Below are 20,773 nucleotides of genomic sequence, written 5' to 3' on the forward strand. Positions count from 1 at the left end.
ATTGTTAGACCTGTAATTTCAATTAGTTCTGGTGACGCATATTGGTAGTCATGGTGACAAGTGCTGATTCATTTATGGTGGCAATCGCATAATAACTGACAGACACTTCGGTGGATACTTCAATGTTGCTCCAGTTGGTGAACTTGACAACACTGGTATTTAGTCGCCTGCTTTCTGTGGCGAGGAATCGTTTTTTGTGTGGTATTGGGAGATCTAGAAGTACATTTTCGATTAGTCATACTCAGTTACCAGACTAAAGGCACAGCAAGTTCGCAGCCGACATCAAACGTTTAATCATTCAACAATCAGTCTACTTTCAGAAAGGCTAGGTGTCAACAATGTCTCTGTGGCAGCAGGGCTGTGAACTGTCTTCTCTGTGCTCCCGTTGAGGTGTCTCACCCTCGGGTAGACCAGGTTGTAACCTATTGTCACAATGATAGTCAGGCTACAACACAATAATATCGGGAAGGTGGGAGACAGTTGCCATAAACACATGAATCTTTCAAACACACAAGACTCAATCTGAATATCGAAGACATACATTAATTATAACTGTCTTCTCTGTAGCAGGGTCGAGCTGTTTATGTCAGATCTACATTGCACGATTCTAGGATGAGACGGAGAATTCGGTCGACCATGTTCTTACATTGAGTGTTGACTGGTTCAATATATCAGATCCTACTTGCTGACTTTGAGCTGGTGATCTGTGGGTCAGTCTCCGGTCATGTAATGATGAAGCAAAATACGATTTGTAGTATCTCCACCAGGGTTGTGACTGTCTTCGGAGAGTGTGTGACTTACAGACATAAGTTGGTCAATTTGACACATAAAAATCTCTCCGATTTTCATGATCAAGACCCCAGCAGCGTTGCCCCCCCCCCCCCCCCCCAGCTTGATGAGATGCAAACGTATTTAAGTTATGACCAAATTCAGTATTAGTGTCTCATTGACAGAAGTCATTTCTGAAGGACACTGCCGCCGTTACGTCCTCAAAGCTGATATATCCGTACGATACACATCTTCTCTGGTGCTGCCATCTGAGCTAAGAAAATGGAACTAGGCAATTACTAAAAATTAAAAATATCGCCCGTTTTTAGGGCGGGGGACGATTCACAGCTGGAACCCCTGAACCAGCTCCCTCAGATCCGTCATTCATCAAGTCAAAGCAAGTATGAACCTGGTTTAATCTGTGGTTTATCTTATTACTACAATACCTAACGAGTCCTTTATATACTGTGCAAATTCTCTCGGCATTACATCCATGGTTTAACCCCACTTACGTAGCAGCTGCGTTGCAGGTCAATTGTCTGTGCTGCCACCTCTTAGTGAGGACAGGGGACAATAACTGGTAGTCCCGGTGTAGAAGTTTAAAATGTCCTAGGATAAAATGTCCGGGAACAAAGGATTCTATTATGCGCTTCAATCTCTGAGCTATTGACGGTCAGGGTCTCTATAGAACCATATTGCAGAATACAATAGGGCCGGACACTTTTTCCAGGGGGGACACTTTTTACTTTTACACCGGCATGAAATGTGGAAAATATTGACGCTGTTTACTTTTCGCACAATTTACATGCTACCGCTGAAATTGTCACATAGGCCAACTGTGGCAGAGACAGCAGGTCAAGTAAGGCTATACCATGATTATGTCCATTGACAACGCTTGGAGAATGGTGGCTACCTAAGGTCTCATTAGGGAGGGTTTTTTTTTATTCATGCGCGGCCAAGCCCTAACCGTAGTTCCTAAAATCATTGATTTCTCGGTCCTTACAGTATGTCAGCGTTGATTCAGCAGTTGTTTTGGCAAAGACATGTTTTATTTTTAGTTTCTGAAACCTAGAGTGCTACTCAATAGGCGACTAACAAGAAACTACGCATTTATACTGTTGTTGCCGGCGTATGTGTACACTGAACTTGGAATGTGCGTCGGCCCGGTGTTGAAATGCCGTCCAGTGCCAGTTGGTGCGTTTTTCGCTGATTTGTGCAAAATTCAACATATCTCAAAAGTTCAATGGTTGACCCTCGATTTTTTTTGATTTTTGTGTAGCGTAAGCAACTGTCTTTCATGGGAGAATGGTCTCTGTAAGAATTATTCAGGAAGAAATGTATAATATTTGGGGTTTTTCGTGATTGTCCGGCCCAATTGGCAATATTGCCATTTGGGATGGTGAACAGAGCTAGGAGCAAATGCGACGCTTATGATTTATTTAAAGAAATAAAATGCCCGATTTAACATCCTGCAGAATCAGGGGAATCGGGCGTTTCCAGTGATATACGACACAAATGGGTTGTCCTCATGCATTCACTTTGGAAACGCATTTTAAAATAGATGTTACGTCCTGTTAATGGGGCACGTCATCATCGCGTACATTTGGGAAAAACTCCCTAACGAGACCTATAGCCCCCAAGTGACGTCACATCCGGTAATTGAAAAATAGCAGAGATGGCAGATGAACTAAAATTGGACACAAATTACACTTTTTTCGGCGATCCAAAACGCCAATTTCCACGAGTACAAGATGATAACAACATTGATGTTGTAGAGTTTCTTGCTGCCTCTGAACTAATGCCAAGATTTTTCGGTATGTGGATAAAATCTACCATCAAAATCGTGAAATGTCCCATTAGATTAGACTTGGCTTGGGCTGGCATTCCGGGATCATTCATGCGCGTCGTTCATGTATATGCATGTATCATTGTACATGTTGTATGTATTGTAATTGGGATATTGCGTGCATGTTGATTGTTGGTATACAAGTTATAACCATATAGTCCAAGTCGTGATCGCGGTATAGTTATATTAATATATAGCCGTGATAGTGATATAAGGCCATTTTTTTCAGGTCAGGCAGGGACGCTAAACAAGTTATTTTTTATGTGGCCTAATTACGTTATAATATTATAAGGTACTGGTAGGCAATTAAGATGATAATTTGCTGAATGCTGTGACTCTCAACATGCATTAAGGGTACAGCGAAGTCGAGTATCATTATTGTTACCTTCAATATCCTCTCTGAAAAAACTATGTTTCCTTTACTTCTTCCAGTCCACATGGGTAAAAACTTTATGTTTGTGAAGAGTGATGTTCAACAAAACGTACATGTGAGTAGTAACTTGTGAGACCTCTGGCTCTGTGGCGCCTGAGTCCTAGGAGCTGGAGTAGTAACTTGTGAGACCTCTGGCTCTGCGGCACCCGAGTCCTATGAGCTGGAGTAGTAACTTGTGAGACCTCTGGCTCTGCGGCACCCGAGTCCTATGAGCTGGAGTAGTAACTTGTGAGACCTCTGGCTCTGCGGCACCCGAGTCCTATGAGCTGGAGTAGTAACTTGTGAGACCTCTGGCTCTGCGGCACCCGAGTCCTATGAGCTGGAGTAGTAACTTGTGAGACCTCTGGCTCTGCGGCACCCGAGTCCTATGAGCTGGAGTAGTAACTTGTGAGACCTCTGGCTCTGCGGCACCCGAGTCCTATGAGCTGGAGTAGTAACTTGTGAGACCTCTGGTTCTGCGGCACCCGAGTCCTATAAGCTGGAGTAGTAACTTGTGAGACCTCTGGCACTGCGGCGCCTGAGTCCTATGAGCTGGAGTAGTAACTTGTGAGACCTCTGGCACTGCGGCGCCTGAGTCCTATGAGCTGGAGTAGTAACTTGTGAGACCTCTGGCACTGCGGCGCCTGAGTCCTATGAGCTGGAGTAGTAACTTGTGAGACCTCTGGCTCTGCGGCGCCTGAGTCCTATGAGCTGGAGTAGTAACTTGTGAGACCTCTGGCTCTGCGGCGCCTGAGTCCTATGAGCTGGAGTAGTAACTTGTGAGACCTCTGGCTCTGCGGCGCCTGAGTCCTATGAGCTGGAGAAGTAACTTGTGAGACCTCTGGTTCTGCGGCACCTGAGTCCTATGAGCTGGAGAAGTAACTTGTGAGACCTCTGGCTCTGCGGCGCCTGAGTCCTATGAGCTGGAGTAGTAACTTGTGAGACCTCTGGCTCTGCGGCACCTGAGTCCTATGAGCTGGAGTAGTAACTTGTGAGACCTCTGGCTCTGCGGCGCCTGAGTCCTATGAGCTGGAGTAGTAACTTGTGAGACCTCTGGCACTGCGGCGCCTGAGTCCTATGAGCTGGAGTAGTAACTTGTGAGACCTCTGGCACTGCGGCGCCTGAGTCCTATGAGCTGGAGTAGTAACTTGGTCTATAAGTACCATAAACCAGGCTACATCTGCATTATCCCTCATTCTATGTCTGTTCTCTCTTAAGCCCCATCTCTAAAATTGAAATGGATTGAATCGCCACTTATTTTTGCCATCTATTTTTCAGAAAATCAAAGCTGCCCATGAAGCATATCCTGAGTGTAAAACTTTAAAAGAAATACTTGATGTTGAATATGCCAAAGGCGTCCATAAAAAGGATAGTTCCTGTAGCATGGCGTTGATGTGGTTTAGAAGGTCAGTATTACAGGTTCAATGCAGACTGCGGTTATACTACTCAAACACCAACTCATATGATTTCTTGTAAAAGTACTTATAGAGCAGCTCTGTTGTCTGTTTTTCTTCTTGCGATGGTCCAGAAATGTTCATTTTGGAATATTTATCAGTATTATTCTCCTTTTATTCCTCTATGTCTTCTTACAGTTGTTTGATGCTCTCTATGATTGATACAAAGACATCTCCCTGATAATTACCAATACCTCAAAAACTTCCCGCACGCTGTGTTATGAATATATCTTTATTTTTCAGAGGATTACTCTTCATGTACTTGCTGCTGCGCCAACTTGTGGTTTACTATCGAGAACATGAACGTATCCCAGAAAGATCAAAAGATGCAGCAAATTTATCCTACAGACATTCTCTTAGAGATCACCATAATTTGGTTGTTAGAGGATTAGTCACTGTAAGTTCAAAATGTTTTTTTCAGGGCTAGTTTTGATGATTTTTAGCCATAAGCAATATGGCAGCATTCCGATTGTGTTTAGTTGCTGGTGTAAATTGAAATTGAATACTAATGTGCAGATCAGGTTCTGTCAAAGAAGATGGCCTAGCTCAAAAGTTTGTTGGTGAGTTTTGTTGACCTCTATCGGTGTGTTACCTGAAGACTAAACTTCTGCTTTAAGGGAATAAAAATAGTGGTTTTTGTGCCGACACTTTTCAAAATAAAATTTTAAAAATTTTGTTTGTTTTGATTTTAGGTTGCCATCAAGTTCCTTCCAACTCCAACTGAAATGGTACTGAACCTTGCCTTCAGAGATGACACAAAAATACCAAAAGTAAGGGTCAAAGTTATGTAAAAACACCAGATCAAAATAAACTGTCATACTGTTGAAAGTTACATATATATAATATATTGTCTATAGCCCAACAAGAAATTATGTGTCTGATGAAAATTTCTCTTGACATTTTCCTGAAAACTCTGGGAATCTCACATGGAATTCTAAGATAACTTTGTACTTGAAATACATCTTGATTGTGCATTTCATTGGGAGATTGTAGACTTTCAATAGATTTGGATGGGCATGTCTGTATTTCAAAACTGTTTATGATTTCAGGTAATTGATGAAACAGAAGCGACATTGGACTTATTGAAGCCGTGCTTAAATGCCATCTTGAGATACTATAAAGATCACGAAGACTACGCATCGGATGTCAAAAGTGAAAACTACGAGCAATGTGATGCATGGCAAAAACAGGAATAGGCACAGTCTTCATTCTCACATTGACATAGATGTGGACACGTCTTGGAGGTTTCCTTGGACCTGTACACATTCAGGTTCATGATGATAGGCTTAAAAGTGTTGCAAGCTTCCTTTCTTGTAATCACACATACTGCTCTTAAAAGCGTGCGTAAATGGGCGTGGTGATTGGACTCGCCCCCAGACTGCACCACCCAACTAGACTATGCACTTAACATGAACCAGGCCACACCATTCCCTATCTTGGTTTCTCTATCTTGTCCATTTCTTGACCAACCATTGGCTACTCTGGAAAGATCTTCCGATAAATTCTTCCAAAACCACTGTGTCGTCTCCACAGGCTGCACTGAGCTGCAATAATTAGCCATTTTGTGAGTAGGTGTCTCTCATTAGAACCTGTGTCCAAACAGAATCTGATCAAATCTTGCCAGAATGCAACAGACTGCCTCAAGCACCCAGTTCAACTTGTTTTTCACCTCTCCCTGTCCTGAGAATGGCAGGTATCTGTTTAGACGAAGTCCTGTTATTTCAGAGGGCCACTAAATGGAACACGTTCGCTCCACACTGTGTGTATGTATTAGTCAGGCTGACTTGGGACAGTCTGTTCTGTATTCACCAATGTGTACATCTACTTTGATAGCAATGTGAACATGAACTGGTTTTTGAGGACACATGCATTTGTATGTAGGTGTAACTATAGTTAGCTCTTCTTAATTCATGTCAAAATGCTGTCAGATGTTTTGCTTGCATACATGTTTGTACAAATTGTTAATTTTAGAGAGTGAGATTCTGTCCAGACCACCAGGGCTCACTTGATCACACAGTTGAGCAATTAAGGGGGACTATAGACAGGAGCAAGGGCTTCTGCTGTGTACCTCCTGATGACTGTTTGAGTAACTCAGCCCTGGCTGTGTCAATGCACCCTTTTTCGTCTTTCAGGTTTAACCCTTTGTCCTGTTAATCGCAACATGTCATATTGAATATCGGGAGATAAAATGTATGTTTGGAGTTGTGGGAAATTCACCGTCCAGAAAGAGCTTGTGTAAATAATATTACGCTCTATATTTGTTTATGATAGAGGAGGAGTTGATTTCCTTGTCTCCTTTGAAACTGCTCCTTCAGTGCATGATAAGGCCAACTGTTTTTTTACTGAAATGAATATGAAATGACTAAGTGGCTATTTTTATGAAGAAACAAATCAATACTGCAGCATGCATATTTGGTGATTAATGGAGAAGATGTAATATCAGATCAAACTTCCAAAGGGTTATTGATTAGACTATAATATACATGTAATGTGTCATCTTTCAGCTGAACTGTCGTAGTGTGCTAAAAACCCACCTGTAGGTCTCTAGGTTAGTTTTATGATAATGAATACAGGGCCAGCGCTACAACCGAACAAATTATCAAATAATGATGACATCATGAGATGGTGCACTGATCCTGAACCATTTTGTAAGGTGAATGCCATATTTTGCTCTTTGCATAGGAAAAGATGTGCTAGCTTTGGCCCTGTACAACTAGCTGAGCACTTGGCCCTGTACAACTAGCTGAGCACTTGGCCCTGTACAACTAGCTGAGCACTTGGCCCTGTACAACTAGCTGAGCACTTGGCCCTGTACAACTAGCTGAGCACTTGGCCCTGTACAACTAGCTGAGCACTTGGCCCTGTACAACTAGCTGAGCACCAAAATAGTAACGTCGAATTGTGTGATTATTCTTAAGTGCATGTCAAAATGAATGTTTTCGAACTTGTATCCTTCTTGTGTTTTTGTTAGAAAGACTTGGATTGCCTAATATTCCGTGTATTGATTGGCTGTTGCCTTGGAAACTAGAGACTGCAAATAAATACTCATTTCAGTTTTGTGATGGATGTAGGTTGTAAGATGTGTATGAACTTTTTGAGAAGTCCCCCTGCCACATACACTGTGGTAGTTGGAGCACTGTGCATTCCAGTGAGACGGGTGACACCCCAAAAAAGGCCACACTTCAAAATAATGTGTTTAAAATGCTGTTTGCTGCGAATCTGCCTGTAGTCCTACCTTTTCTCCAATCCCACCAATCTAGACAAGGCTCAATTTCCTCCACTTGCTTTTGACAACTACAATTTGGAACAAGCAAGTTTGTCCAGTTTTAAGATACAATTGTAAAACACTGAGCGTATCGGTATTGGCCTGCCAGCAGAAATTATCATTGATTTCCATATGCTACTAAATCAAACAAAAGTTTACGCTATTCTTATTCCAAAAATGTTAATATGGCACTGTGAGATGCGTATTGTACTTAAAATGCATTCCGTGCCTAAATTGATAAGTCTCCTATTTGTCGCTGCCAAGTTGCATCACATATTTCTCATTGTATTATGAATTATGACCTCTTTAGAGGTCTCCTTCCATGACATATGACCAGGCTACCTCATGCAAGCCTTTACCCATGAGATCTTAAAAGTATATCTCTTGTCACCCTTACCAGTCACAAACCTGCCAACCATTGTTATTTCATGCCCTTATTATATAAAAAACACGTGGTGGTGTCAACCGGTATTAGATCTGCTGACAGAGTTTGTACATTTACACTCCAATTAACTGTCAAGAGTGGCATGGCAGTAGATAGGCCACATTTACACTCCAATTAACTGTCAAGAGTGGCATGGCAGTAGATAGGCCACATTTACACTCCAATTAACTGTCAAGATTGGCATGGCAGTAGATAGGCCACATTTACACTACAATTAACTGTCAAGAGTGGCATGGCAGTAGATAGGCCACATTCATTTAATGACAGGCTAAGCGAACGAATGAGCCAGTTTGTAACGGGTTGCCGGTTTGCAAGTCAGTCCACAAAGCTTTTATTTATCTATTTTTGTATTCTGATGTATATTTTCTGCGATCTCTTCCAACATGACTGGCTCTGGCTCTGGCTCTGGCTCTGACAATATCCTAATTCACTTGGAACACGTAGTATCCTGCTCTCAGAGGAAATAGCCTGGCAGTAACTGTTATTGTCACCTCAGAGTAGATGTCTTTGTGGACAAATTCCACTCGAGCGTCCGGGCCATGCAACCAGTCTTGTTTGTAAATCTCCAATGAGACTGTCTCCAATGAGACATCCATCTCACGACAGATTGCAACTTGGAGACTAATGATGACCTGATAGATGTGTATTCATGATCTCAACCATTCCTTCCTTCGTGTGTTTATCGAGTGTTGCACATTCTGTCCAGTGATTGATTTTATGATTTAATACAAATGTAGAATAGACATTTTATGCATTTAAATTGCATATCTGCGTTGTTACTTTTGTCAAATGACTCTGCAACCCAACCAAGTTGAGGAAGTGATTTCCACCAGACCAAACAGACAGAGGAAAACATGACATTTCACAAAGAAAACGTTATGTAGAAATCAGAACCCAGCCATCAACAAGACCTCGAACAAGGATGTGACCTAGCCAGACCACTGGCCTGGCTTGGTGGAGGACAATGGGGCATCGTTAGCTGACTGAGGACACTGTTGACATGGCAACCTACCACTTGGCCAGCTAGTACAGTGTGGTAGCACTGTCAGGTGCTGGTTTTCAGAAGTACCTCATTCATTGAGAATAGTCAAGTTTTGAGAAAACTTTATCTCCCTTACCACACACCACCTTTTCCAGTGATTTAGTTTCATAGTACTATAGTGAGAAAAACTATAACATAGAATACATATTATTTGAGTCTTTATTCAACACTGACAGGTACCTATTGCCACAGACATAATCTGACTCTTGATACACCAACAAGATGTACAAGTATTTTACCAACAACTTAGCTGCCATAACCACTTTCCATGCCGCTGGCAAATGTTATTTGCCCAAACTAGATCTCTCCCATCCTGCAGTTGAAAACCATGTTTGCAAACAGAGGACCAGCACAGCCTTAAAGGGGTACGCCATTCGTGTTCATTGGCTCAGGAAATACCCCATGCCATAGTGCAGTTATTATGCATGAAATTTGCTGAAACTTGTTATTTGTAGATCTGTCTTGATCCCTGATCCAGCTCTCATTCCAAGTCCCTTCATCATTTGAGCCACCACGATTAGCTTCTCATTGTTGTGCCATTACTTTGTTGACAGGATGACTTCATTCAACCATAGGAAACCCAACTGATCAACCTAATCGACACTCTTTGTCAAACTGAGACAACTGTCCTCACAACTGTTCATCCAACTCTAATGTTATGGTGTTATTTTTTCTTGTCCTCTTTACACAAGATGACATAACGCTGAGCAACCGTGAGAGGAGGTGAGTAGCCGGCAGGGTAGGATGTATCTTCAAACAATACCGAGTAATCGTCTTGAGGCTGAAATGAGCAGAAACACACATCAGTTTCACCAACCAACGTCATCTGCTCAGATTGTGACTTTTAAAGCTAAACTTTCCACAAGGAATTCCAGGATGTAATCAGCAGCATATGGCTCCTGGAAATAAGGCAATAACTTTGAGTGCTAGTGTAGCAAGTAGAAGATTATGTAATTCCCCTTTTTCATGTTGTACCCAAGTTCAGCTGAGTTATTTCCAAAATAAAAGTCATATTCTTACACGTTTTGGCGCCTCATGTATGAGAGCTCTGTAAAAGCATGTTGTCTGTGGATATAGTGCAAGCACCAGCTGGAAAAGAGACCAAACAGTTAATGGCTTGGCTACTGGTACAATGTATAAAGCACAGAGAAATGCATCCTATTGCGAGTAGGCAGACACACTGGACCGCTGGATGAACAACTATGAGAACTTTGTCTGGAATTCATATACAATTCCTTTTACAGGCCTATGTATGATGAGTGACTTTATGAAGTATCTGAAGTCAGCCCTTGGAGTAAAATGAATCAATTACACTCAAGGTAGAACAGTGATGAAACAGATAGCAATCAAACTTACCGTATCCTTGGGGAAGAGAGCTTCAGGGTCAGTCTCTGGGTTAGATTTCCAGATGGGCAGAGGAACTATTCGTCTCTTACTAAGACTGTGTCGTCTGGAAGGGAAACCACACATCATTTGAATCCAATAGTAATACCGGGTAATCCAAGTACAGTTTCCCAAATGAAAAAGGTGCTTCTTAATCTTTTCAACAACTGACATGGTACGATGGAAGGCACACTTACTCCTTCCCTTCTTCTGCATCGATGTCATCAACGTCATATTTCCCCGTCGATGACGAATAACTGACAACTTCAGCCAGGATCCAGTTCTCCTCGCCATCGCTACCTCGTACCCTTGCTGCAACCTTGTCCCCGGCCTTTGCTACGTAGTTGTTATCAGCTGGCACAGCACCACACAGGGGAGGGGGTCTAAAAGGTAAAATAGTTGCCTCAAGACACTGGCATCTCTCGAGTTTTTAACATATAGAAACTATTGAAAATAACAAAATAGTAATAATATGTACACTCTTTCGTATTTTATTACTGGATGTATCTATATATGTAATTTGTCACAATGTCTCTGTACATTTGGTAGGACAATAAATTTGATTTGCTGTTTGGTGTAGTATGGAATATGACTCCGAACCATCTCTGGCCTTGGTGACAAATCAAGTCAGTCTCAGAGAAGTATAGGCCAACAATATACTTACTTTTCACCTGGTTTGCCTATCCAGAGTGGTAAAGTGGATGCGTTCTGTTGTAACATGGTCATGAGCACTCCTCTTCTCATTATCTGCTTGGGGCGATCAGAAATACCTGAAGAGAAGGATTGTGACATCATCATGATATGGAACACTATGGTAGTCGTTGTAAACTATCAGCAGGGAGTACAACAGCGCCTGTCAGCATCACTGCAAATAGCACCAACACTTTCTTGCCATCAGCCTGATTTCTGTGGATACTCCTGTTGATGATGTTGAGTTGGGAATTAGAGTATCAATAAAAAAACGATTATCCTGCAGCGGCAAACCAAACAGGAGTTCCCCTGCCCAAAAGGAGGAATACACTAACTAAGTATTAGTAAGGATGAACTTACTTCTATCATGTCGAAATGCTTTTATCTCAACCACTTTCTCTAGGGCTTTCTTTAGGGCTCTGAAAAAGAATCATATATTACTTAATCTAAGACTGCTGAAGCAATAGCAATGAGGAGAACTCCACGCTCCTGAAGACCAACTAAGAAACAATCTTGATAGATGGACTATTGCAGTCAGGTATCACTTGACAGACACATGTTTGCCGGGCAAGATGCCTTTCATATACCAGTATAGAAACGACTGCCTTTCAATACCAGTATAGAAACGGCTGCCTTTCAATACCAGTATAGAAACGACTGCCTTTCAATACCAGTACAGAAACGACTGCCTTTCAATACCAGTATAGAAACGGCTGCCTTTCAATACCAGTATAGAAACGGCTGCCTTTCAATACCAGTATAGAAACGACTGCCTTTCAATACCAGTATAGAAGCGACTGCCTTTCAATACCAGTATAGAAGCAACTGCCTTTCAATACCAGTATAGATGCGACTGCCTTTCAATACCAGTATAGAAGCAACTGCCTTTCAATACCAGTATAGAAGCGACTGCCTTTCAATACCAGTATAGAAGCAACTGCCTTTCAATACCAGTATAGATGCGACTGCCTTTCAATACCAGTATAGAAGCAACTGCCTTTCAATACCAGTATAGATGCGACTGCCTTTCAATACCAGTATAGAAGCAACTGCATTCCACTTACTCAGCCTCTGCTTCAGCATCCTGCATGGCTGTATTGTAAAGGCCCTTTAACTTTGTCTTGTAGTAGGCAGAAACTGAAAGGTAATAAACAACAGATACAAATTCACCCAGAAAGACCCACTTGTGGGTTTCTAATGGTCTGTGTCTTACCCATTTTATTTTTTCCTGGAAAGTAACAAAGCCTTATAGTTATATTATCCAAAACATGCAGATGAATTGCCTAGGGCTTCATCTCTGAAGCTGTGGAACAACAATGATAAAAACACTCGGCACAAGTGACCATTTAGTCTTCAAAAGCAGCTGAGAATGAGAGTTCACTCCAGGCCTTGTGAAGAGATCCTACATGTAATACGACTAAACAAACAGAATCTGACGTGTCTGAGCAATCAATCAATGAGATTTATACAAGACACAATGAAAAGGTGATCACTTTTTTGTTCTTGTTGCATTCTCTCGTGTGTCTTCTGTATGTTTTGAATGGCATGTTCTCCCCGATCTCTCTCCTCTTGAACCTCGTGTATCAGTGTGTACAGTTCCTTCAGCATCTCCCTTATCTTGACATCGGCACTGGACCCACTCGAACTCGTAGACATCGAACTCGCCATATCATATCTGAAGTGACTTATATAAACTTTAATTCTGAAAAATAACAGAAAAAAATGAGAGAGATACCAGATGTGCCAGGTGTCTAACATTTTAGAAAGCCAAGTGACACCCATACCCACAACATAGAACTTGAAGAAGAAGACTGGAACATGATATTTTGGAACAACCTGTACAGTATGTATGGTGAAAATAAAGGATTTTTTGGGAACACACTGTAGGCCTACCACAGCCTTAGCTTGAATTATGAACAAACCATGCACATTCAGAAGTTGAATTGCAGTGGTAAGTAAGCATCACAAAACATAGACAACGCTCAGCATCATTTGGACCGAAAAATATAGTGATTTCAACAAGAAATTTACGAATTTGTAAAACAAAATTTTTACACTTTGTTCAGATGGTAGCGACATCTGGCAATCGATTGGAGAAGGAAGTTGGCGTGTTTTCGTCCATTCTCAGAAGCAGAGGTAGTATTCAAGCATGACGTCGATAAATAGTTCCGGTCATGCGGTAGGAAGCAATCTTGACACTAGAGGCGCTGATTTCGTTCTGAAATTGAATTTTAATTTCGGCACTGTGCGAGTTTGGGTAGGAGGGTGGTTTTCGACAACTGCGCACGCGCAAGAATACGTCAGCGGAAGTCTTCCCCAATCTCAAAATAAAAATATTACGCCTCAGGCTCCAATAATCGATTAATTTCTCTGATCGGGCTCGATATTTAAACACAAACTTCGATTCCACGTATCATTTAGTATCGGTGCTCCATAGAAACGTGTCCAAATTGTGATATTGTGCGATGAGTAGCACACAGACATCGTCTGAAGGGACAGCAAATGCTGGATCAAGTTCCACAACTGGAAATGAAGAGGAACCAACTGCCCCACCAGATGGAAGTTATGAGTGTAATATTTGCCTTGACACTGCGCATGATGCCGTCATTAGCATGTGTGGACACCTTTTCTGGTTAGTATATCTGTTTGATGGGTGTGCTATATACAGTGGACATTTTTCGAACCGATGTCCATATAATGGGTAATGTAATGGCTCCTTTTCCAGCGGTTGATGACCGTTTACGTCTTGTGCATGTAGGCTATGATGTGCGTTGTTTTGTGTTTCACTTTCAGATGACTGACCCCCGCACTGACCTGTGTCGCTTGTTGTCAACTCGTACATTGATGTCTGGTCGGCACTGTCACCATGTCATCTCAGTAGTTAACAATGTGCCAGTCTGAGGTAGGTACAGGTAAAGGGCCAAAACAAAGCCATAGGTACGATGAACACGTCATGACGCTGTGGTCCTTTGTTGGCCTTAGGTTGTTGTGGCTCTCAATGGCTTCGTCTGGCTGGTGCAGAGTTACCTATGTCAACTTTGGTCAACTTTGTACCTGTCCGAGTAAACTATTGTTAGCCACTCTGACCCATTATCAGTCAATGGCTACCTCTGACTGGTACATAAGGTAACCTTCTATGGTGTAGCCTAAGCAGGAAAAAGATTCACATGGTATGTCAGATTGAGTAGGCCTACACGGTTAAAATAGGTGTCTCATAATGGTACAAAAGGCCCTCTACTTTAGAACATTTTCCGAATCTTCAGATCACAATCACATGGATCAAGATGAGTAGAAAGAAACACAGAGTTTGAAGGCCAAGACCAAGACATCATGTAACTGTGGATAACAACATGCTCAGTGAGATCCACCTGTTCTCATCTTCTGAAATGTTTCTCTTCACCTTGGCATAGGGCTGCAGTAGAAAAATAACGTAACCTGTGTATGTGACAGAGCTCTGTGGTCGTGAGGGTCCAGTAGGATGACCCGAGTGGTGTGTCTTACATCGTAAGTCCTCTGGGACCAGTGCAACCCATTCTACAGTGTTACTGAGCATGTGCAGTTTGTCATTAAAACAGTTTATCAAAACTGCATGTAATATACATAGTCTTTTTAAAACACTTGACAATGGGATGTTCCTGTAAAAATCTCAAATGGTCTTGTTTGATTATGTCAATTTTGGCAACAGAACATTCATGAAAAAAAATCTTAACCAATCGAATTATGTATCGAATCATTTTACATGAAAATGTCAGATGCACAATGTTATATTTTGCCCTAACAAGGCAATGAATGCTGATACCCCATGAATGTAGATATCGAGATGCTCTATAACATGTGTTTGTTATTTGAATTACTAAAAGCCATTTGAGTTGCCAGTGCATGGTTTCCATCATAGCCTAGGGCGTTGCCAGGTTAGATCATAAATTTATGTGAGATGTGTCCTTTACTGGTGTGGGTCTCGGGTTGGATGTATACAGCAGTTCTGCAGGCATTCACCGTGAGAGCATTAACCTGCGCAAGAAGTGATAAAGGTAGATTATACATGTTATAGGAAGGGGCTCGGTGGACCAGATTAATTTGGTCAGAGTCACGGAGAGGTGTATTTTCTATCATCTCACATTGGACAATATTCATGCTTGGACCCCAAAGCTTCTGCCTGCAGTCCCCAAACTCTGAACTGTAGGACCAGGCATCTGAAAATCTGACCAGAGAAGATCAGGTAGTACCTTATTCTCATGACATGGTAATTTGAACAAAGTACTTACTAACTAGTGTGTGGTAAACTAACAATCAACCAATCATGGATCAAACATTGAACTTTCCAGGTTTGGTTCGACTCCGAGTTCAAATTACTCCTACACATCCATTAAAAAAAGAAACTCAGTCATATGACGTGGCGTTTTGTAGTTTCGCGTATCAGAGCTTTGATCAGAATTGTGCATTTCTAATGTTACCAGTCAGGTTGGTGGGTTTGGTTATCCCGGGGAAGTTCCAGAAAATTCCTTTTGTAACATAAGAAGTTGTCTCCTAAAGTTTCAGTCAGGAGCGAAGGATATTTCAATCTTAATAATATAGTGTATTAACATTTTGACATTTGGTTGTTCTGTGGATTATAATGGATAGATTGTTTTTTAGATATTGTCTGTTATTGACTCAGTCAATGTGGTTTATAATGGTGCTAATTTCCAGCTTGCGTTATCAATGCCATTATTCACCTGATTGTTATCCAATGTGTTGCAGATGGCCTCAGGCACAACTTATGGCACAACATCTGGACGTATGGGAGGGGGATTTAGAGAACTGGAGTGGTATTTGTAGTGTCATGGGGGGAGGGGATCATAGAGAACTGGAGTGGTATCTGTAGTGTCATGAGGGGAGGGGATCATAGAGAACTGGAGTGGTATTTGTAGTGTCATGGGGGGAGGGGATCATAGAGAACTGGAGTGGTATTTGTAGTGTCATGGGGGGAGGGGATCATAGAGAACTGGAGTGGTATTTGTAGTGTCATGAGGGGAGGGGATCATAGAGAACTGGAGTGGTATTTGTAGTGTCATGGGGGGAGGGGATCATAGAGAACTGGAGTGGTATTTGTAGTGTCATGGGGGGAGGGGATCATAGAGAACTGGAGTGGCATTTGTAGTGTCATGGGGGGAGGGGATCATAGAGAACTCGAGTGGCATTTGTAGTGTCATGGGGGGAGGGGATCATAGAGAACTGGAGTGGCATTTGTAGTGTCATGGGGGGAGGGGATCATAGAGAACTGGAGTGGCATTTGAAGTGTCATGGGGGGAGGGGATCATAGAGAACTGGAGTGGTATCTGTAGTGTCATGGGGGGAGGGGATCATAGAGAACTGGAGTGGTATTTGTAGTGTCATGGGGGGAGGGGATCATAGAGAACTGGAGTGGTATTTGTAGTGTCATGGGGGGAGGGGATCATAGAGAACTGGAGTGGTATTTGTAGTGTCATGGGGGGAGGGGATCATAGAGAACTGGAGTGGCATTTGTAGTGTCATGGGGGGAGGGGATCATAGAGAACTGGAGTGGCATTTGTAGTGTCATGGGGGGAGGGGATCATAGAGAACTGGAGTGGTATCTGTAGTGTAATGAGGGGAGGGGTCATAGAGAACTGGAGTGGTATCTGTAGTGTAATGAGGGGAGGTGTCATAGAGAACTGGAGTGGTATCTGTAGTGTAATGAGGGGAGGGGTCATAGAGAACTGGAGTGGTATTTGTAGTGTCATGGGGGGAGGGGATCATAGAGAACTGGAGTGGCATTTGTAGTGTCATGGGGGGAGGGGATCATAGAGAACTGGAGTGGCATTTGTAGTGTCATGGGGGGAGGGGATCATAGAGAACTGGAGTGGCATTTGTATTGTCATGGGGGGAGGGGATCATAGAGAACTGGAGTGGCATTTGTAGCGTCATGGGGGATAGAGAGCCGAAGAGGCTAGAGAGTTGTAGGACTGCAAAGAAGCCTTTTGATATGGTGCACATTTTAACAGAGACCAACCACTCGGATGCCTGCATATGTGTTGACTTGAAATTGACATCTCCCTGTCTTTTTTCTTTCAGTTGGCCATGTCTCCATCAGTGGTTAGAAACACGTCCTCACCGCCAAGTGTGTCCAGTTTGTAAAGCTGGAATTAGCAAAGATAAGGTCATCCCTCTTTATGGCAGAGGAAGCACTGGTCAGCAAGACCCAAGGTAAGGCTCACATCTGTGTACATGTATGGCTAAGCATCAGAAGGCTAACTCAACTTACCACCTCAACTTACCACCTCAACTTACTCTCTCTCTTTAAGCCTACAAGATCGTATCTTAGGATTACCAATGAGAAGTGAGCTATTAACAAATAACTAACGTTTCTACTGATGAAAGTATGACAATGTCGGAGTGGTGACAAACTTTGTGTATCATCATTTGACTATACGTGTGATGTTTGTGACGTGGGGTTTATGATACCAAGACTTTTGTAACTTGGCCTTTTTTCGTCTTACAGGGAGAAATTACCCCCACGCCCAGCAGGTCAGAGATCGGAGCCAGAAAACACGGCTGGATTTCCTGGGTTCGGATTTGGAAACAATGGTGGTTTCCAAGTGTCATTTGGCATTGGTGCATTTCCTTTTGGTATGTTTGCATCAACATTCAACTTCAATGATGGAAGGCCTGCCCCTCGTAAGTAGCTGCGGTTTCACATTTTACCACTCTCATAAGCCATCATCGAGATCATTGAGAATAAGCAAGATATTTGATGGATGACGTTCTCATTAAGTGCTCTTACCAGTGTCACTCATCCTTGAAAGTGTCTGTGCTGGTGGCTGTTCTAGTAAGGTTCACCCACTCACAATCTCTCCTCAGACCTATGACCCACAAGAAGGTTTCATTTGTTTTATTTTCTGTTTCAGCACAGCCGGGTTCACCACAACATGCAGAAGATCAGTTCTTATCTCGTGTTTTCCTGTGGATAGCAGTCTTATTCATATTCTGGTTGTTAATCGCATAGCTGACGACGATCCTATGATAGTGGACATGTTTACGTCTTCCACTACAAAGATATTTTGGAACTGAAGGCTGTCGACAAAGATATTGTCTTATTAGTACAGACTGGTTGTGTCTGTTTAGGACTGTGGATGTGGGGATGGGTTTTAAATAGCCAGAGTTTGTAATGGGGCCAAATCAAATCCTTTCAGATCAAAAGTGGCATCTGGTGTTACTCTTATGTCTATTGCTGTTACCTTTAACAGACTTGAGGCTTTTGATGTTGTGGGAGGGGCATCGTCTCATATGGCTAATACCTGGCTCTGAAACAATTCCATGTCCACTGTGTAGTGCTATCCTTGAAATGTGATCGAGTGCGACCTTGTGTGCCAATGCCATTACACAGTCTATGGTTATGATTATTGATAGTAATAATATATTGTCTTCAAAGAGGTTCTCTGGTCAACTTTAGGAGTTCACATGCAAAAGCGACTAATCCACTTCAGGTCTTTTTAAGTAAACACAACTTCTCAGTTGTGAACCAGTGACATCGATGGCATTTGTTTGTTGTACATGAAAGTATTCATATCTGGGTCACTGTCAGCTTTGTTTTACCATCATTCTCTCATTCTTCTAAGGAATGGCTTTTAGTAGCTTTTACATTTGAACTCTTCACTTCATTCATGCTTCTAAACGTGTTTGTGCTGATCGACATGAAAGTGTCAGAACATCAGGTTTCCTCTAAAATGGTCTCATTTTGGATGGCTGTCCTGTGAAGGCATAGTCTGTAAATCAACTTGCATTTGGAGTATTTTCCAGTGTGTGGCTAGACATAATGAAGCTGTTTTAAAGTTATATGTAAATATTGTACATAGTTGATAGCAAGTATTGATTAGTCCATACTTGTTGATAGTAATGTAAATTTATATAGTTATTTTGAGGTGAATGAGCTGAACTACAGGTCTGTGATCTACTTGGCAGTGTTTACTGGTGGTATCTTGTGTTATACTACACCAGTGAATATTACCAAAGAGATTTTCTGTAGCTTAGTTCAGCTCTTTCATTTTAAACTAAAGGAATGTAATCAGTTAACTTGTTTTCTTGATGCACTAAACATTTAGTTATAATTCCACTTTCTGAGAATGACAACCTATTGAAATGTTAGAAACAGATATCCTTGGACTATTCTCTACCTGACTGGACGTTGATTTCATCCAAGTTAAAAGTCATATCATCTTTCTGAACAGTTTTCGTAATGTGATGTTTTCTTTGTGATCACCTCAACTTGGATAATGCATCCTCTCAGACTCTCTCTACCATGTTCAGTTTGGTGAAGTTTCCCTGTTTTGACAAATAGTTTGAAGTTCAAAAAGATAAAGAAAATCAGTTGGTCGTCTGTGGCAAAGTGTGATGGTGTGCAGCTTTGGTCACAGTACCTCATCCCTCTTCGTCATAAAGGACTCGCAGTGGGAGACTTCTAACTCATGTAGTAAGTTCTCTTCTTCTGACTTGGAAAGTGTTTACCCCATATGTTGTTTGTGCAACACCGCCTGTGAGTTCATGGTTGATAGATCAGTTTGATCGAAGAATAAATAATTCTTGTACAGGCTACGAAGTTTTCTTGGTCAGTTATTCAGGTGTACATTACTCTTCTGTATTTGACACGGCTGAGATGACCGGGCCCGTTGCCACTTCTGAGACATCCAGAGGACTATGACCATGAACCAGAGACAACTTTTCCCATGATAGTGGAGCCAGGTTGTGACCATGTCTTGACTTTGTCCAACTGGGTTAAGCAGTTGCCCCTGTAACATGCCTCAAGTCGAGATGGTCACCAGAAGACCATATCCCTGTTGTACCAAGCTTGGCTGAGACAGCTTCACCATCGTTGTGACCATGTCTTGACTTTGTCCAACTGGGTGAAACAGCTGCCCCTGTACCAAGTCTGAGGTCGGATGGTCGTCGTCAGACTATGATCATGTCCCTGTTGTACCAAGCTTGGCAGAGACAGCTTCACCATCGTTGTGACCATGACTTGACTGTGTCCAACTGGGTGAAACAGCTGCCCCTGTACCAAGTCTGAGGTGGGATGGTCGTCGTCAGACTATGATCATGTCTCTGTTGTACCAAGCTTGGCAGAGACAGCTTCTCCATCGTTGTGACCATGTCTTGACTCTGTCCAACTGGGTGAAATAGCTGCCCCTGTACCAAGTCTGAGGTGGGATGGTCGTCGTCAGACTATGATCATGTCTCTGTTGTACCAAGCTTGGCTGAGACAGCTTCTCCATCGTTGTGACCATGTCTTGACTGTGTCCAACTGGGTGAAACAGCTGCCCCTGTGCCAAGTCTGAGGTGGAATGGACGTCAGAGGACTATGATCATGTCCCTGTTGTACCAAGCTTGGCTGAGACAGCTTCTCCATCGTTGTGACCATGACTTGACTGTGTCCATCTGGGTGAAACAGCTGCCCCTGTGCCAAGTCTGAGGTTG

General features: G+C 42.4%; 3 protein-coding genes across 7 annotated transcripts; 2 read left to right on the forward strand and 1 right to left on the reverse strand.

The window, feature by feature from the left end:
- The first annotated feature begins 2,433 nt into the window (after window positions 1–2,433).
- On the forward strand, window positions 2,434–8,955 carry LOC135483415 (glycolipid transfer protein-like). The gene is made up of 6 exons (XM_064764301.1): window positions 2,434–2,582; window positions 3,047–3,102; window positions 4,305–4,432; window positions 4,724–4,877; window positions 5,173–5,250; window positions 5,530–8,955. Exons 1-6 carry the CDS (start codon window positions 2,444–2,446, stop codon window positions 5,674–5,676), a joined length of 702 nt encoding a protein of 233 aa, XP_064620371.1. The 5' UTR covers window positions 2,434–2,443; the 3' UTR covers window positions 5,677–8,955.
- Window positions 8,956–9,394: 439 nt separating this feature from the next.
- Window positions 9,395–13,459, reverse strand: LOC135483418 (SAGA-associated factor 29-like). Of its 5 annotated transcripts, none has more exons than XM_064764309.1 (9): window positions 13,361–13,459; window positions 12,799–13,007; window positions 12,370–12,442; window positions 11,666–11,724; window positions 11,280–11,385; window positions 10,813–10,998; window positions 10,589–10,682; window positions 10,253–10,321; window positions 9,395–10,013 (listed from the first exon to the last, which is right to left on the reverse strand). In XM_064764309.1, the coding sequence occupies exons 2-9, from the start codon at window positions 12,971–12,973 to the stop codon at window positions 9,897–9,899; spliced, it is 879 nt and encodes a 292-aa protein (XP_064620379.1). In that variant the 5' UTR covers window positions 12,974–13,007; window positions 13,361–13,459; the 3' UTR covers window positions 9,395–9,896. The 5 variants fall into 5 exon arrangements, with proteins under 5 accessions (XP_064620379.1, XP_064620381.1, XP_064620380.1 ...); XM_064764311.1 differs by lacking the exon at window positions 13,361–13,459 and adding an exon at window positions 13,228–13,354; XM_064764310.1 differs by lacking the exon at window positions 13,361–13,459 and adding an exon at window positions 13,199–13,354.
- Window positions 13,460–13,612: 153 nt separating this feature from the next.
- On the forward strand, window positions 13,613–19,886 carry LOC135483416 (E3 ubiquitin-protein ligase RNF185-like). Its single transcript, XM_064764302.1, has 4 exons — window positions 13,613–13,937; window positions 17,378–17,509; window positions 17,805–17,980; window positions 18,211–19,886. Exons 1-4 carry the CDS (start codon window positions 13,771–13,773, stop codon window positions 18,306–18,308), a joined length of 573 nt encoding a protein of 190 aa, XP_064620372.1. The 5' UTR covers window positions 13,613–13,770; the 3' UTR covers window positions 18,309–19,886.
- The last annotated feature ends 887 nt before the right edge of the window (window positions 19,887–20,773 follow it).

This window comes from Lineus longissimus, chromosome 2 (assembly GCF_910592395.1).
Source record: "Lineus longissimus chromosome 2, tnLinLong1.2, whole genome shotgun sequence".
Classification (NCBI taxonomy): Eukaryota; Metazoa; Nemertea; class Pilidiophora; order Heteronemertea; family Lineidae; genus Lineus; species Lineus longissimus.